This window comes from Enhydra lutris, unplaced genomic scaffold (assembly GCF_002288905.1).
Source record: "Enhydra lutris kenyoni isolate GAN:26980312 unplaced genomic scaffold, ASM228890v2 scaffoldscaffold16, whole genome shotgun sequence".
NCBI lineage: Eukaryota > Metazoa > Chordata > Mammalia > Carnivora > Mustelidae > Enhydra > Enhydra lutris.
In genome coordinates, this window is record NW_019154100.1 from 34,576,141 (window position 1) to 34,595,304 (window position 19,164).

The 19,164-nt window shown below is 47.3% G+C and overlaps 1 protein-coding gene across 1 annotated transcript in view; it reads left to right on the forward strand.

The window, feature by feature from the left end:
- Window positions 1–496: 496 nt before the first annotated feature.
- The window catches only part of LOC111147327 (endonuclease/exonuclease/phosphatase family domain containing 1), a 109,996-nt gene continuing 91,328 nt past the window's right edge, over window positions 497–19,164 (forward strand). Inside the window, exons 1-2 of the mRNA XM_022503317.1 lie at window positions 497–708; window positions 1,180–2,247. Of these exons, the coding sequence (XP_022359025.1) occupies window positions 1,370–2,247 (878 nt within the window). The 5' untranslated portion in view covers window positions 497–708; window positions 1,180–1,369. The remainder of the gene's footprint in view (window positions 709–1,179; window positions 2,248–19,164) is intronic.

Here is a 19,164-nt window from a genome sequence, read left to right on the forward strand (position 1 = left end):
CCGTATTCCATCTCCACCCCCACGCGCTCGGGCCGCCCCCGAGCACCAGGGCCCCGCCTCTCACACTCCCCGGCTCCGTACTCCACCCTCTCGCGTTCTGGCCCCGCCCCTCGGGGGCCGTGTCCCCGCCCCCGGACTCCAGGGCCCCGCCCCAGCGCGCTCGGGTTCCGCTCTCCCGGGCTCGAGTCCGGCGCTCGTGCCCCGCCCCCACGTTCCCTCTGGAGTCCCGGGAGGAGTTGCCGCGCGGGGGGAGGCGTGGCCGTGGTGCCGGCGGAGGCGCGGGCGGCGCGGCCAGGACTTTGGCTTTGACACGGACGGCGAGCTGGAGCTGTGGCTTCGGTGCTGGGCACTGAGGCGGTCCTGGCGGATCCCGCGTCCGAGTCGGGAGCAGGACTTTTCGGCTAGATCAACGCAACTGCGGCGACGCCGCAAGTCCTGGTGCAGCCTCGAGACTTGGTGCAGCCACGGCGGCCGGATTTCGCCGCCGCTGCCGCCTCCGCGCAGCCCTGCAGCTCTTGCCGGCTCTGGGAGAGCGACTCTGAGAGTTTCTCCTGCAGAAAGAGCCGGGACGCGCGGCTGGAGGCGGCCCAGCCACTGACCATACACGCGCGGGCACCCGGATTGGAGGCAGGGGGCCCGCGCGGTCCTGGGCTAGGCTCAGGCTTCTGAGCCGCAGGTGGAAGGACGCCCCGGGGGAGCAGCGGAGAGGTGGGGCGCCGGGACCGGCGGCGGGTCTGGTGGAGGTCAAGTCCCTTCTCAGTACCTGCACTAGTAAGGACGGGATTCCCAAGTTGCAGATGGTGCTGAGTGTCAGGAGGAGGGGTGGGCGTGGGAGATGCGCTCTCGGTTCTTCCTGGGCCCAGGTGGGGGCGACCTAAGGGGAGGATGGCCTCTTCGCTGCCAGAGGTGAGAAAGGCAGAGACCAGAGATGTGGGCTGATGAGGGTAGGTCTCTTTCCAAGAGAAGCAGCTCATAGTCTGTTTGGACCTCGATATGACAAAAATCGGACCTCTCCAGAGGAAAATCCATATGGGCCAGCCTCATTGTGTGTGTTCAGGAGTTCACGGACAGCCATCAGCCTGGGACTCCTGGTTAAAACTCCTGCTCTAGATAGGGAGTGCTAATGCAAACTGATTAACTGATTCAATCGATTTGTGTGTTTATTAATTTGTTTTCCAGGTGGCCAAGTGAAAGGTACTTTTGGACACCCTGAGCGTGGAGATTTAGTGTTTGTCTTTGGTAACTGTTTCATTCCCTGCATCCTGAACCTGCCCTCTTTCTGTGCCAGTAAGGTCTATTGGGCTTCCTCCCTAGCCAGAGAGTTCTTCTGCGGTGGTGAGGCCTTCCCAGAACACTGACCCTGGCCGGCATGGGGAGCACGCTGGGCTGCCACCGCTCCATACCGCGGGACCCCTCGGACCTGTCCCACAACCGCAAGTTCAGCGCGGCCTGCAACTTCAGCAACATTCTGGTGAATCAGGAGCGACTGAACATCAACACGGCCACAGAGGAGGAGCTGATGACCCTGCCTGGTGTGACCCGTGCAGTGGCCCGCAGCATCGTGGAGTACCGCGAGTACATCGGTGGCTTCAAAAAGGTGGAGGACCTGGCGCTGGTCAGCGGCGTGGGTGCCACCAAACTGGAGCAGGTCAAGTTCGAGATCTGCGTGAGCAGCAAGGGCAGCTCGGCGCAGCATTCTCCCAGCTCCCTGCGGCGGGACCTGCTCACTGAGCAGCAGCCTCACCACCTGGCCACCGCCGTGCCCCTCACCCCGCGGGTCAACATCAACACGGCCACCCCGGCTCAGCTCATGAGCATACGCGGCCTCACGGAGAAGATGGCAGTCAGCATCGTGGACTACCGCCGTGAGCATGGGCCTTTCCGTAGCGTTGAGGACCTGGTGAGGATGGGCGGTATCAATGCTGCCTTCCTCGACAGGATCCGACACCAGGTGTTTGCAGAGCGGTCCAGGCCCCCGTCTACCCACACCAATGGAGGCCTGACCTTCACCGCCAAGCCTCACCCCAGTCCTACCTCGCTGAGCCTGCAGAGTGAGGACCTGGACCTGCCACCCGGGGGGCCCACCCAGATCATCTCCACGCGCCCTTCCGTGGAGGCCTTTGGAGGCACAAGGGATGGGCGGCCAGTGCTGAGGCTGGCCACTTGGAACCTGCAGGGCTGCTCAGTAGAGAAGGCCAACAACCCTGGAGTGCGAGAAGTGGTGTGCATGACCCTCCTGGAAAACAGGTGAGGGCGGGAACCACCGGGGCATTGGGTGTTAAGGCAGTTCTCACATGGCCTCATCTGGGCATGCAAACGAGTGGACTCTTTTGGGGATAGGGAGAGGGCAAGACTATTTAATCAGTGCTCTTGAGGCCCCAGTCAGTACTGTCACTGTGGCTGAACTCTCCTGCTCTAGAATTTTTTTGAATACAGCCATTGGGGCTTGTGGCCCATATCTTGAACAAGATATATTCAAGATCAGTTCCTAATTTGGGGGGTAAGTGGAGATTAGGTTGATGTTATTGCTTTGGAGAATGCTGTTTGACTCAGAAGACTTTGTGGGGTTTACACCAAATCAGGCACTCAGAGGCCTGGGAACCATTGCACAGTTTTGCATATGAGAAGAGAGCTAGTTGGATTTTTTTTTTTTTTTAAATGAGAGGGAAAGTCACATTTGTCTCACCAAATATGCCTATTTGTGTGCACAAAATCATCTGAAAAGGCAGGTATTTGCAAACACATACGCTGTGTATATTCACCGAAATGCTGTGAATGAATCACTCCTCATTCTTTTTCCTTATTTAGCCTGAAGTTGGTGTTCAGGCCCACAATTGCGGCCCCAAATGTATGTAACCTCTCTTGTCCCCATAGCCAGGAAAGGTCAGGCTGACATGTGGTGAATATTGGCCAGATTTTACCATTTGAACCACAGGGGAAGAGACTTGTAGGAAGGGCTCTTACCGCAGCATGTTTACATCATTCACAACACTGCTCTCTGTAGGAACTTCCGTTACTGCCCCCCCACCCATGAAACAAAACAATATGATTGTAGCAGTTAACTCCTGCTGTTAGTAAAATAATATAGTGTATCATGTAATCAGCTTTGGGAAGGAAAAGAAATATTTTTAATGGTCTCGTCTGGGTCAGAAATCCTCCGAGTCTGGTCTTGAGGGACTGTACCCCTGCTACCGGCCAGACGTAGGGTGGCATGTTTGTGGCCACTGGCTACTTGCCTGTGCACTGGCTCGTCAGTGAGCCTGACGGGCAACAGTTTAGTGACAAGAAGTGAGTCCTCAGCGGGCAGTCGCGGTGCGTTGTGGCAGAGCGTCAGGATAAATGAGTGAGGAGAAAACCAGGTCACACCATTTCCCTGGCACTGTCCCCATGGCACACTCTCATCACAGGACTGAGGGATGGTGCAGCAGGTCAGAGAACTGGACCGGGAGAGCTCCTGAGTGCTCCTCCTGCACAGCTGTGTCCCCTGCCTTGTGCTGTAGCTCACTCCTTTTGCAAAATCGTCTTGTACACAGGTGAGAACTAGACTCAGCGTTGGGTGATATTTATCAGGAACGGCCTGATAATTGTTCTCTTTATCCATTAGCAACGTAGGTGCTTGTGGGGGAAAGGGGAGGGGAGGAAGAGGGAGGGATGGCTGTTTAATTCCTATCTTGAGTTTTCTTTTTTCTTTTCTTTTTTTTTTTTTTTAAAGATTTTATTTATTTATTTGTCAGAGAGAGAGAGGGAGAGAGAGCGAGCACAGGCAGACAGAATGGCAGGCAGAGGCAGAGGGAGAAGCAGGTTCCCTGAGGAGCAAGGAGCCCGATGTGGAACTCGATCCCAGGACGCTGGGATCATGACCTGAGCCAAAGGCAGCTGCTTAACCAACTGAGCCACCCAGGCGTCCCTCTTTTTATTTATTTATTTATTTTTAAGATTTTATTCATTTGATAGACAGAGATCACAAGTAGGCAGAGAGGCAGGCAGACAGAGAGGGGGAAGCAAGGCTCCCCGCTGAGCAGGGAGCCCGATGAGGGCCTTGATCCCAGGACCCTGGGATCATGACCTGAGCCGAAAGCAGAGGCTTTAACCCACTGAGCCACCCAGGTGCCCCCTATCTGGAGTTTTCTTAAGGCTCCATTTTGGGGGGGGGGTGAAGGGGGTTGAATCAGGATCTGAAGTCGCCCCAGAGAGAATAATAGACCAGGCAGCTCTTGCCCATTTACTATGACAGTGGTTTTTCAAGTGTGGTGTCTGGATCAGCATCAGCGTCAGTGACTGACTCAGAAACCCTGGTTTTCTGTGTTTTCACACACCCTCCGGACGGTTCCAATACACACTGAAGTTTGAGCCCCATTGTGCTGTTTGTTGGGCCATCAACTGTCCCTGTGGTTTTCTCTGTAAAGCACCTCGTCCAGGTCCGTGAACCCACAGAGACCTTCCAGAACTTTCCAGGTACTATATTTTCTTAGATTGTTCTGATCATCCCTGTAGTTGTTTAACTTCATGATGCTCTTTCTGGCCAGAGTTTGAGGGACTTATTCCGCCTCTAAAACAGATGAATGCGATGGGTAGGGAATGGGAGAGAGAGCAGGGGCCGGTTGGCCTCAGAGTGGTCTTTACTCTGCAGTGTAGACCTGGGTCAGCCAAGGGCACACTGAGGAGAGTACTAGCAACTCTTGTCCCGCATGGAATTAGGACTTCTCCTGGTGTTTCTTCTTTGGATTTCCTGGAGGGATGGTGGTTTGTTGAAGTCATTTAAATACTGTCCTCAGGTGAGAGGAAGAAGAACTTACCCAGACTTGGTAGGATGGAGAAGGAAACACCTGTAAGTAAGCAGGAGGGTGACCTATATCCCCATCGCGTTTCTCACACTTGGCCAGCTAGGTTGTCCTGTGGCTTGGTGGTTTCTTTGGCCTGTTCACAATGTGTTCAGAGTATTCTGGGCACTCCTAGCATCTTATTAGTGTCCAGTCAACATACAGTAATGGGCTTAGGGCTTGGTCCCCTGTAGAGCTGGAGTGGATCCATTTGTCTGTGTGACTATCCCAGGGCACCCAAAGATGGCTGCCTGTTCCAGAGTGGGTCCCATGTCCTCAGAACAGAGTGCACATTCCCCAAGAGCTGTTTGTTCATCCTGATTCACAAAAATCTCTCGCATTCCAATTGATCCCTTTATTAGTAAGAGGATGTACATGTAGTTTGAGCAAGAATGAGTGCTGGTAATTTTCAAGGTGGTTCTTATTTTTGTACATGTGTATATGTAATACAAGTCTTGTTCATATTTTCTGATACTTCATATTCATTTGGTTTCCCCATTAGCCTGGGAAGGGGATAATGCTTGTTTTTGTAATGATGCTCCATCTCTGGGTGAGGAAACTGAAACCAAAGAAGTTAAACGACTTGCCTCCATCCCATAGCTCATTAGTGACTCAGCTGGGACTAAGACCCAGACCTTCTCACTTTAGTCCCATGTTCTTTGCAGGCACACTGTGTTTTGTAAGCACACCGCCTTTACCCTACCTCTTGTTCAGGCATCCCACCCTCTGCCTAATCAAGGCCACTTGCCAGTTTGTGTGCCGGTCACATTTAAGAAAATAAATCTATTGTAAAAGCATTAAAAAAAAAAAAAAAAAAAACCTTGGCTCCACACTTTCTGTGTAAAATCAGTGAAATTCCTTAACTTTTCCAAGTCTCAGTTTTCCCATCTTTTAAATGTAACTAATGAAAGAAAGAAAAAAAGCCTTGAAAAAAAAAAAATGGAAAAAAAGAAAAAAAAAAACTTTTTTTGTAAAGGGAATTGCTAGCTGGCTCTTCATTTTCCTTTCTGTGGATTTGCTTTCTTCCACTAAAGGGTGCCAGGGTGGGACTTCAGGGCTAGAGTCCTTTCTTGCCCTGAGAGGCTGCTCCTGGATGGACAAGCATGTGTGAGCTACAAAAAACCGAGTTTTACATGAAGACCAAGGTAGGACCGCAGAAAACTAGCTAATCATGCAGTCACCAGGAGCCTTCAAGGACATCACCCTGTGGCACAGAGCTGACGGGTTTCATCACATTCCTTTGCCAAATCTCAGTCTCAGGCAATGTTTCTCCTCATCCAGTGTTTATGAGGCAAGACAGAAAGAGGAATGCTTCTGCTAAACATCCTGGCAAATTTTGGGGACAGCCCACATATGGAATGAAGATTAATTTTTAATTTTCACTTTTTGCTGAGTAGCTCTTCTATTCTGAAAAGTCCCTTTGGTTTTTGGAAGCATAAGCCCTGGAGGAGCAGACGTTGACAATCTCCAAAAATAAATAAATAAATGAATGAATGAATAAATAAATAAATAATAAATAGGTTTACTATCCTACTTGTGCATTTCCCCACGGCCTCCATCAGAAAGGAACCTGTCGAAGTCTTCAGCTTTATAATGCTCTAAATCTGTTTTCTTGCTACATGTCTGTCTGCAGTATCTAAGCACAAGGTGAATTGGTACGTTGTGCGAGATGGGGTTTTAGTTGATCAGACATGATTAGTAAGATCCATGTAGACGCAAGCCGTATGGTCCTTTGATTCATTCATTGAAAACTGCGCGGAGTAGCGGCTGTGTACATGCAGATGGTAAATGCGGGAATCAGGTTGGCCTGTTATTTAACTTGAGTGAAGTAAATGGGAATCAGCTTGTGTGGCTCAGCCTCCAAAGAGTCTGAGAAACCCAGATTTTGGGTGGGTGGGTGGGTGGGGGAAGTCATGGAGTGTGATTGATTTCGGGTTGCATCTTTCCCATCCCAATAATGAGCTTATCCTGGGAGATTGAACAGTGAGTAGATGCAGCCAGACATAACATCTGAGGCAAAATGGCCAGCAGTCCTCTTAAAACAGAAATAACGAAAACTGCTTTCACTGTGGAAACTGAGGCGCAGAGCAATGTGATAGCATCTGTGTGGCCTTCAGAAATGTGGATTGCGGTCACGATTTGAAGCCAGGCTGTGTGTGATTTTAGGGTGGGGAGTGGAAGTGTCTTTTCCCAAACACCGTGTCCTTTGATTGACCCTTGGCCCACCTGCTGTTTCCTCCGTCTTGGGCCTCGGATGGCCAGGCCTCAGAGCTTCACCTAGACTTCTAGGGCTCAGTCAGGCCCCGGGAGGCCTCTGCTCCCTTCCTGTTTTTGTTCCTCTGAAGGACAGGGCTTATGGCCAGAGGTAGAGCCGTCCAGAGGGCGTCAGGGCTTCTCCACCCGGCCCCTCAAATGTGAGTCTGTGACCTTGGCTGAGCTCCACGGCAGAGTTCCGCTTTTGTGAGCCAAGGAGTTCTGGGTGGTTTCCAGAGGGAGAGGTGGTCTTTAATAAGACTGCTGTGGATTAATAAGAGGAGATGGTGTGGCTGAAGGGAAGTCCTGGGGTGGGCACAGGGCAGGCTTTATTTCACCAAAGGGAGAGATGTTAGTTTGTTTTACAAGATGGGCCCATTCGGGATCTGATTTTGGAGGTTTGATAGTAGTGCTTCTCCCGGGGGCTGTTCATACCTCTATTATTTATTTCTTCCACAGATACTTTTTGAGCTCTCACTAGGTATGAGGTTCCGTGTCAGGCCCCTCATAACAAGATATTGTCCCTGCTCTCATGTGAGGAGCTAGACAAGTCAATACATGATGGATAATGACGGATAATGGTGAATGCTGAAGAGGATGGAGGCGAGCTGAAGAGAAGCCTGCTGAGGTGGCTGGGGGTAAAGGAAGGCCTCAGCTAAAGCTGATGGATGAGAAGGACCCAGGCATAGACAAAGCTCAGGGGAAGAGTACTCACTAGAGGACCCAGCAAGTGCAAAGGCCCTGAGAGTGCTTGTTCTAGACAGAAAGCCAGAGTTCTGGGCATGGTGGGTGGTGGGGAGTTGAGGGGGGCTACAGAAGGAGGGGAGGCAGGCCAGATGGATAGGGCTCTTATTTTAGCAGGAGGAGGCCATAGAGGATTAGAAGCAAAGGTTGGTGACTTACCTGTTACCAGGCTCTTCTAGCTGCCAGAGTAGGGGGAGGCACTTGGAGCAGGTCCTGGAGTTCGGTAGAGGGTACAGTTTGAGAAGGTTGAATTGCAGAGTCAAGGTTACAGAGGATACTGATGGGGAGAAGGGGGAGTGGGTGGTGACGAGAACATCCTTTGGCAGCAAAGACTGGAAAGCCATGCCTGTGTTCCAGACGTCGGGGGGATTAAGCACATGGATTCCTAGAAGGCAGGCTCAGAGGGGGTTAAGGAACCCCAGGCTAGCCCTTGTGACTATGCATTGCATTGATGTGATGCAACTTGCCAGCCTCACCCCTCCCCTCTCTTCTTGCCTCACACTGGACGGGTGCATAGTGCTTCTTCTGGACAGGGAGGGTCTCGGTCCATAGTAGATGGAGGAAAAGGCCTTGTGGTCTGTCCTCTGTGCAAAGTTGGGGGCCACTTTCTTTACAGTATCAATTACATATATAACAAGGGCATATTTGGGGGGATTGGGGGTAACTATTTCTATTAAAAGACATTTAACTGAATTTAATTCAACATCAATTAAGAAGCCCTCTTTATCCCCTCTCCCCAGTGGCTTGGGGACACAGGGAGAGCCCACCCTGTGGTTAAGGAGCTCACAGTCTGGCTGGGGGACACATCCACTGGTACTTACAGTGTGCCATGGGCTGGGCTGTGAGGGAGGAGGTGACGTTTAAGCACAGGGATCTGGTACCTGTCAGCTGGGCTCTGGAGATAGATCAAGTCCTCATACAGGGGAAGGATGTGGGGCTAGGAGCAAGTCAGGTGGCTTGGAGGGAGCTAATGTGGAGAGGAGGGTGGGGTCTGGGCGTAAGCGTGTGGTGGTCCTCACAGTGAAAGCCAGCAGCCCCCCAGCAGTTCCTGACACTTTGGGGGTCCAGGCTGGCTCGCTGGCCAGGTTTATAATCTGAAATACTCAGGGAGCACAGTAGGTTCCCAAGAACCGTGCCTCATAGTAGGGAATAGTATCGAGGTAGGTGTTATTTGCGGTGTGTTATTTTTATCTCAAAATTACCCTACTTTACACAATTTTAATCTCAGAATTCCTTAATAACAGTCTGTGGATAAGAAAATGATGCATTTCACCAATATTTGATGTGCTCGTCACAGACACCCTGGTCTGAGTGTAGTGATGCGCAGTTGAGTGGAAATTTCACACCAGTGACTGCTGGCACCGAAGCAGCCAGCAGATGCCACACAGAAATGTCCCGCTGCCCCTCCAGATGTGTGATCCTCCTCAAATATTTAGGAACCCCGGAAGCTTCCTGACCTAGCTGCTTGTGACTATCTGCAGGCACGGTAGGGACAGCAGCTTTTACCGCGGTATTTTGATTGACAGCTGCCCAGTAGCTGGAGAGGAACCCTGGGGATGTGTGCTCAGAGTAGAGGTTTCATTGTAACGAAAAGTCTTGAATTCTTCTACCAAACTGCTGGATAGAGAGACCCTGGGTTTTCTTTCCTGAGCACAGCTCCCCACCTCTGTTGCTTTGGCATTTGTTTCCAATGGCCCTGTTTCCTGAGAATTCTATTTTGGTTCCGTCACTACCTGATTAAGCTGTTAAGCTGGGCCTTCAATTGTTTTATCCGGAGACCACGGTAAGCTCCCGGAACGCAGTACCGCGGCCAAGACAATATTGTTCACGTTGCTTCATTTAAGGCTGCGTGCATTTGGAGTGCGGTTTTACCGTGTTCCAAGGATCCCAATCCCGTTTGCTCACCCAAGTGGATAGGTGACGTCTGTACTTTTGTCTTTCTCAGCTTGTACTAAAAGCACCATGTCTTTCCAAGCAGGAGGTCTCGGAGGGATTGTTGTTTTTTAAACTACTGCCCCAATATCCTGTTGGAAAAAAACAAAAACAAAAACTTCTTCAGAATGTATTTTCAATAAGCAAATTCAGTCTGACTTAAAATTTTTTGCCGTCTTCATTTTCTTAAATGGCAAAAAAGTAAACTTTTTGGTGGCCTCGAAGTACCAATGATTGGCTTTAGGCTGTGGACTCCTCTGGCCTTCCTGGCTTGGTGGGCAGCCTTTGCTGCTCAGGCCGCTGTGTTCCTCTACCGGTCAGGTCTTTAAGAGTGGTTCTCAGTTGTTTTTAAGTTGAGGACTCATTTAAAACAAAACAAAACAGAACAAAAAAAACCAGCAAAACACTGCATGTCCCTCCCACCACCTGGTAGTGGTGGTTGTACTTTCAGTGGCTTCGTGGACCTAGTAGTTGTACTAAGAACAGAAACAGTGGTAATTTGGATCATTCCTATGGCTGAGGTCCAGAGCCCAGCAGCTTCACAAGTGGGTATCACCAGTAACCCTCTTATACAGATGCAGAGAGATGGCTCAGAGAAGTTGCATAATTTCCCCCAAGGTCACACAGGTTTTAAGTGGTGGAGCTTGGACAATAACCAAGCAGTCAGACCCCAAATTTGGATGATAAAAACCACTCTGAGCTCACTAATGCTTTCGTATGTACTTGTATTTACGTATTGCCCTCATCTGCACACCTGCATATGAGAATACATGTTCCTCTAACCAACCTGTTTTGAGTTCCCTAGGCCATGACCTTTCCTAAGTGTGTTGATCTGAGATGTTATCTGTGTGTGTAGCTTGTCCTTGTTTCTTCAGAGTGGAGCAAGGATATTTGCAAAGCAATCTGAGTGCAGGATACTGTATTTTTATGGCTTTTCAGTCTTTTACAGTGGTCTCACCCACACCTATTATAACAAAGGTTTCTTTAAACAAGTTGCTTTTATAGAAGCTTTGCCAGCATTTGTCTTAGTTTACTTAGAAACCACTTCTTTTTCTGCTCACTATTTCATCTCTTGATGTCACATTTTAGGAGACCACAGTCACATGTCCAACTGACATAAACCTGGGGACAGATACACCTGAGTCCGGGTGAACACGTGACACACAGTTGATCTGGCCAGGAGTACTGAGCATGCCATGGCCATCCATCCCTCAGAAGGGACTGAGGATAGCCTGCTGGGTCCCCCAAGTAGAGGTCAGTTAGGAGAGCATCTTTGGGATATTTTGAAAAATGCTGGTATCTGGGCCCTGGGCCCACATGTACTATTTCTATAGTCTAAAGACAATATTTGCCATATATGTATATTGCAGACCTCCTGTGGTAACTGCAGGTTGGTACCGACACACTATTATTTTCTTAGAAGACTGACTCAAATGTTGTATCTAGTTATAAGGTCGGGGACTCATTGTCCCAAAATCCTCACCCCCCAAAAAATCTCTTGCAACTTTTAGAAATAAAAGAGGTGAGGAAGCAATGAGGGTTTTTTTTGTTTTGTTTTTGTTTTTGTTTTGACTGAAGACCTATACTAGCCAGCATCTTCTCGGTAACATGGATGCGCTGCTTATGACATTCGTGAATAACAGTAAGCTGGGAGGGATTTAAGCAAGCACTGTGGACTAGATACAGTATCTTTTAAAGTACATCCCCAAATGTGTACCTCTGTGCTTTCTTTTTTTGCTGGTCTGAACTTAATTTAATTTTCAGGTTTGATTTTTGTTAATGTTAAATACACGCGCAGACACGCAGGACTGAGCAAGACACTGTTGCGTTGCTCTGCACACGTGCTGGACTCGGTGAATGGCCAGGCAAGACTGTCTGGGGTTGATTTGTAGTCTTCAGTTATGTTACTGTTCATACTTCCAACATTTCTAATAAAAATGCAGGGAGTTGTAAAATATCGCTCGAGTTTCAACTTCGAATTTGCTTCTGTCTTTTAAACTTTGGGGTAAATTCAATTGAAGAGCTTCTGAGATTATAAGATGGTTGTTTAAAATGTTACCATTTGCAGCCATTTATCAAATCTTACGAATATCAGACATTCCTTGTTACTCATCTACCAAAGCAAGGTATAGAAATAAGCTAGATGACGGGAACTCCCCTCTACTTGCTAGATAGGAAACAACAGGCTGATTGATAAAACCAAAACATCTTGGGGGGAAAAAAAGAAATAAATGGGATGGAGAGTGAGAGATGATTGCAGGATCACCCATAACCTCTGATTTCAAATGAAATGTTTACATTCATCAAATAGCTGTGCTATTTTTATTGGTGGATTGTATGGGTAAAGGTTATATTTTAGAAGTATACGTTTCTTCTAAATCACAAAAGTCTCTTCTAATCCTGAGGCTTTTTCAAGAGAGGGTAAGGGATCACTGTTTCTGCCAAATGCCCTTCAAATCTGAGAAGGAAAAGCAATTGTTCCTATGGGCAAGATGTGTATTTATTTGCTATGGCTGTCCTAAAAAGGTACCACAGACTGGGTGGCCTAAACAACAAAAATTTATTTTCTCACACTTCTGGAGGCTGTAGGGCCAAAATCAAGGTGTTGACAGGGTTTTTTTGTGTTGTTGTTGTTAGTTTTATTTGTTTTCCTGAGACCTTTCTCCTTGGCTTGTAGATGACCATCTTCTCACTGTGTCTCAAATTGTCATCCCTCTCTACCTGTGTGTGTCCAAATTCCCCTCCTCCTCCACTGCCACTGCCGCCACTGCTACTACTACTTCTTTTTCTACTTCTTCCACCTCCTCCTCCTCTACCTCCTCCTCCTCCATTTCCTCCTCCTCTTCTTCTTCTCCTCCTCCTCTTCTCCTTCTTCTTCTTTTTTTAAGTGGGCTCCATACCTAGGAGCCTAACATGAGGTTCAAACTCATGACCATGAGATCAAGAGTCAGATGCTTAACCGACTAAACCACGTAGGCGCCCCAACCAAATTTCCTCTTCTTATAAGGACACAAGTCATATTGGATTGCAGCCACTCTAATGGGCTTCTTTAACCTTCATTACTTCTTTGGAGACCCTGTCTCCAAATGCAGTCACATATTTGGGGTTTGGACTTCAGCATATGGCTTTGGGGGACACCATTCATCCCATAACCAAATGACACAAGAAAAATTGCCCAGGGATTCCTTCTTGGCTCCTTGTGAGGACTCTGCGTCTTTGGGTTTTTCCTGGAGAGATGATGATTCAGGATACTTGTTTAACAGTTTAAACACTAGAGAACATTATACGAGAGTCCTGGAGTGACAGTCTGATGGACAAGAGGGATGGCTTTCTTGCCAGCCACAGTCAGCATGGACCAGCTCTTAGGGTCTGGGATCCTCAAACGTTTCTCTTTGCAGTTTGAGAAAACCTTGGTTTTCTCCTGAAATTCAGCAGTGACCTGCAACCTTTTACCCACCCTGCCAACAGTATTCCACTTTGCTGAGTTCATTGCTTGCCCTTGGCGGCAAGGGATGGTGATACTTGAGTGTGTCTGCCCTTTTGAATTTAGTGCCCTTTGGAAGCGTTGGCAAAGGTGAGATTCAGAGGGACCACCATGAAGAAGTCCACTCAAGTTCAGCTATCCTTGGCTTGTATGGTTAAGCACTGCAGCTGTGGGCTCCCCGGTTGGCTTATGTTCCCCTCCCAAATAGTCATTGTGTTGTAATTGCCTGTATGTTGCCATCTGCGCTCCTAGACCATAGCACAGCCTACTTTCAGCACCATAATACTCAGGGATTTGTGGAAAGAAGAAACCACCACTGACATTTATTGACTATTTACTTTACCCCAAGCACTTCGGCTAAGCCTTTTATCTTCATACCATCCCAGTGAGGTAGCTAAAGTATCCCACCTTGCACATAAGGAAACTTATCTTACAGAATTTGAGGAAACGTGCTCAAGGTCACATGGTTGGTGCATGTGGAGCAAAACTTCAGAGCCAGGAAGAATTACTCAGAGACCAAAGCCTTTTATACTCAAAGGCAAAGAATCCATAAACTTGGAGATATCCTAGCCTTTTTGTATTTGGAAAGTATGAAGAGACACGTTTAATTGGGGGGTACTCCCTAGAGTGGGTCCCAGCTGATACTGAGGAAATCATCCCATTCTATCATCCGGTGAAGTCAGGAACGTGGGGCTTTCAGGGTGCTGGATTTTGTAAAAATCGTGATATAATTTACATAGCAGACAATTCACCCTTCTAAAGTGTACAATCCAGTGGGTTTTGGTAGATTGACAAAGTTGCGCAACCCTCACCCCGTACTTGAACATTTTCATCACCCGAAAAGGAAACTCTGTACACATTAGCAATCACTCCCCGCCCCACCGCACAGGGCAACCACCAAGCTACTTTCTTTCTCTTTGGATTTGCATAGTCTGGAAACTCCTTATAAATGGGATTGCATAATATGTGGCCTTTTATGTCTGGCTTCTTTTACGTAGCATGTTTCAAGGTTAAGCTGTGTTGTGGTGTGTATGTTTCATTTTTTTTAATGGCTGAATACTATTCCATTATGTGGATATACTACATTTTCTTTATTCAGTTGTCAGTTGATGGACAGCTGCGTGGCTTCTCCTTTACGGCCATTATGAATAATGCTGCTGTGAACATTCATGTGCAAGTTTTTGTGCGGACGTATGTGTTCATTTCCCTTGGGTATATATGGAGGAGTGGAGTTGCTGAGTCACATGGCAATTCTATGTTTAACATTTTAAGGAACTGTAGACTGTTTTCCAGAATGGCTGCACCATTTTATATTCCCCTCAGTGATATACTGGGTCTCCTATTTCTCCACGTCCCTCTAACAGTTGTTATTCCCTTTTTTTCTTTCTCCTTTTCCTTTTTTTTTTTTTCCTTTTTCTCTTTTTGATTATAGCCATACTGGTGCGTGTGAAATGGTATCTCATTAGGGGTTTGAGTTGCATTTCCCTAATGACTAATGTTGATGTTGAGCATCTTCTCATGTGTTTCCTGCCTTTTGTAGATCTTTGGAGAAATGTCTGTGCAGATCTGGGTGGGCTGTTTTCACAACTGTTTCCAAGCGGATAAAATACAGAATATTTTATGCGGATTCCCTTTTTACTCCACATTCTCCCTCTTCCTTGCCCCTTAATCACGGGGTCATTATACCAGAGCCTAAACTAGAATAATCACTTTGTAATAGGAAAAAGGGCCCACCATCCTACAGGAACACCCCCCTCCCCCACCCCATCTGGGGAGTAACTTTGAGAACACCATTTTGTGCTTCAGTACTCTGGCTGGAGTGGTCTGTCAACACTGCACTTTCAATACTGTCCTTGAGAAGTGCTTGGTGTCTTCTGATTTTTATATTTAAACTGTGTGTTTTGGGTGGAACTTTAGCACTTTTTCTCTAAAGCCAAATGTAACATACGCTATGCCAGGGTTTGCAAAGAGAGGGGAGCTTTGGATCATTCATGACAATATCTGCAAATCACAGGACCCCAAGCCAGGAAAAGAACCTTGAAGGAGCACTTTCCATAAGACCCTGCCCAAGTCATCATGGCCAAATGGAAACTTATGTGTATTCTTTTGAGCCCAAAGGTAGAGATTTGAGTCCTTCCTTACACTCTGCAATGTACAGCACCATGTGTCACCCATCGATGCTAGGCCCCACTTCCGTTTGGTTTTATTTTAAAAATGTCTCTTCTTCTTCCTCCTCATCCCCCTTCACCCTCTTCCATAGATCCCCAGTGCAAAGTGTTAAATAAACGTCCTTAGACATATCTTGGAGAAATGGAGTGACTTTAATCTCCAAACACCTCATGTTTTTATTGTTGCCAGCTAGCTCTTTGCTGCTGATGGTTGCTTTGTCCCTGGCCATGTGCAAGGACAGGTGCCTCATATGCTTACCCATCCCCCGATGGTGACACACCAGATGGCCTGGGGCTCCCGGCTACCTGTGAGGCCAGCGTGTCCTTCATGTCCTTTTCAGCCATTTGGATTTCCTCTCTGAGGAACAAATTTTCTCAACTTTTGCTCCTTTTATAAACTTTAATATTGCCTTAAAATTTTTTTATTATTATTTTAGTTGTTCGGAAGTGTTTATGCACATTCTAGATGCCAATCCCCAGAGACTGCGAAAAAGCTCTTCTCCCAGCCCATCACCCTCTGCTCGCTTTGTCTTTGGTGCCCGTCATGCAACAGAAGTTGTTCATCTTGATGTGACCGAGTCTGCCAAACCCGTCTCACCCCCAGTTCACACCTACATTTTCCTCTTCTCTTCTACATTTTATAGTTTGCTTTTGCATCTAAGTGTTTGACCTAACTGAAGAAAACCTTTGTGTAGGGATGAGGAAGGGACCCACTTTGGTTCTTTCTGACTTTCCTAATACCAACCCTTAGCAAGTTATCCTCTCCCCCCTGATTTGGGATGCCACCCTTATCACATGAGTCCATCACGTCTCATGATCCATTTGTGTGTACCTGTGTCATTCCCACACTGTTAATACCATGGCATCTTGTCAGGGGGACTGTCCTTTGTTCTTCTACTTCAAGATTTCCCTAACCGCATATACTTTGGAGTCACTGCACATCTCAAACATCCCGTTGGAATTTTGACTGGAATTGCATTAACTTTACAGATGACGTTTGAGGAGAAGTAACGTCATTGCAATGTTAACTCACCCTGTCTTTGAACATTTGTATTTTTTCCTTTATTTAAGTCTTCTTTTGGAACATTTAATGGGTCTTCACTCATTTCTCCATGGAGGTCCTGTGCATTCTTTGTTGGGTCAAATCTTAGATGCTTTGATTCCTTATTTTTAAAATCCCCAGAGCAGTAAGTTCCGTGGTTTTATTTTGTCACTCACGCTAGTGTGACAGAGCCCTCCTTACTACTACATTGCTCTTCCTCTACTTACTCTGTATCCTTCATTTATAGTTTAGGCCCTTTTTGCTGAATCCTTCCTAGTAGAAGTAAACACCGGCCAGCCAGAACCTCTGTGAGGCTCGCTCTGGACATGGGAAGGCCTCCATTCAGCTTCCTTCCACCTTATGGTCTCGCTCTGAATAATGTAACTTTATTTTGCCTTTCTCCGTGGTTCACATTTTTCAAGGATAGATCAATATTCTAGACCTCAGATTGTCCTTTTTTTTTTTTTTTCTTAAAGTTTCCTTGTTTCTTTTACTAATCTCAACATTCAACGTGGGGCTTGAACCCACAGCCTCGAGATCCGGGTTCACACACTCTTCTGAATGAGTCAGCCAGGTGCCCCAGATTGTCCTTCTTGTATGAGTAGATAATCCACGAGTGGATTCCGTGGAAGAACCTAAAGATATGCCACTGGCTTAACCCAAGCCTCCCCCAAAATACATATATATAGACCCTAAATTATAAATGTTTAAATTTCAAATTAATTTTATTTGTGTAGAACAACTCTAGCAGCGAGTTGCATTTTATTGTGCATCAAATTTGAGATCAGAGACCTTGGAATTATCTTTAATAGTTCAAACATCATTTATGGAGTCTCATTTTTATAAATCTTATTTCCTTCTCACGTGTCCGTGGATTCCTGTGAGTCTGACCACAGACATATGTCTGTACATGCCTCCACCCACAGAGTGTCTGGGTATGTGTGAGTTATAAATATACCCATCGTTTTAAATAGATCTTTATCTTTAGTGTTAATTGCTTCTTTCTTCTTCCACTTTCTCAGTGAGTAAGCTGAGTTGGGAGGACCTGTACGCAGCTGGCTGTGCACTCCCTTCTAACTAATTATTTCTAAGTTCTCTGTAGTTCGTTTCAACCCAGCCCAGTGGTACCTGGCATCTGATTTCACCTAAAAGCAACCCAGGTGAAAATGAGAAATTTCTTTTTCTATAATCAGGCTTTCAGATGGCCTGGGGGTTACCAAAGTCAATGTCAGGTGCCATGACTTAAGTCTTTTTTGTAGTTAGAGCCAAACTGTGTCGTTTCCTTTTGGTGTCCAAGTCAAGACCTTTAGTTTTGATGTGAGACATTTAAAACATACAGAAAAATGTAAATAATGCCTGACCATTTTCCCCCTCTTGTCAATGTATCTTGCTTTCTTGAGGACTCAAAGCCCTTTTATCCCACTGTCATCCTTTTGGATTCCTCCCAGCCCACCCCTTCTGTGCTTGTAATATTTCCTTCCTTACAAGACTTGGTGCACAGCAGAGTCTAGCCCCCATGGGGGCAGCTGGAAATGCAGAGGCTCACTTTCCCAGTATCCTTTGCAGGTTGGGGGGGTCCATCCTCATCTCTGAGTGGGCAGCCAGTGGGACTGACAGCTCAGGGACACAAAGAGCTCACTCTGGCCCTGGAGACAGTTTACACAGGATCGTGTCCCTGGGACAGCAGAAAGTGGCTGCTGGTAACAGTGGGGTCCCTGGGGGGTGTTGTTGACTGCATAGGCTGCAGCATCAAGAGTTTGGAATTGTGGCAGTGGGGTCCTCACACCCCAGTTCTGCGGCATGTTCACCCCTTGTTCCATGATTGCCCAGCCCCAGCTTCTTCGTATCCTTTTAATGAAGTACTTTTCTGCCTCAGTCTGCTGATGTTGGTTTCCGTTTCTTGCCATCTAGAATTGTGACTCATACACCCTGATCTAGAGGCCCTCATTGTGCTTTTAAAACACTTTGTAGCCAACAAAATCTGTTTGTAAATGAAATCTCATGGGGAAGCACAAGGTAAAGCCAGTGGAAGGGCTTCTTTGGGTGAGGGGCCTCCGCTAGGCAAAGCACAGTTGAAATCCACAGCCCTGACATTTTTTGACCTTGGATCAGTCACTGTCTCTCTACCCACATTGCCTAAGCCCTGTTTTCTCTGCCACGCAGCCACTGGATGGGCAGAGGGTGGCGTTGGCTACTGGTTCTTCACTGGTTTGTGTTTCCAGGCCCCCAGGACTCTGGCCTTCTCTCTGATGGCTTGCACAGGTGAATGGTTATGAACGTGGCCCGCGTCCAAATCCTGTGAAACCTGGAGCAACCTGGAGCAAAGGACGTTTTTTTCCATGTCTTCCTTGGAGTCTTCTTTAAAACACACATCCATTTTTACAATAAAAAACTTCACTGTCAACTAATTAGTGAAATTCACCCTCATGTGTGGAGAAGGAGGTGCCTTACAGCGGCGTTTCTCAACCTGGGCAATTTGGACTTAAAAAGACCTTTCATTCTGAGGTTATTATAGATCCACACTCTGACACGTTGAACCAGATAATTCTTGGTTGTGGGGGTTGGTTTGTGCATTGTGGGGTGTTTAATGACATCCCTGGCCTCTAGACGCGAGGAGAACCCTCCTTCTCCAGGTGTGGCAACCAAAAACGCCTGTAGACATTCATTGCCAAATGCCTGTCCCTTCTCAGTCCATTTGTAAAGAAGCCTCGAAGCATGCTG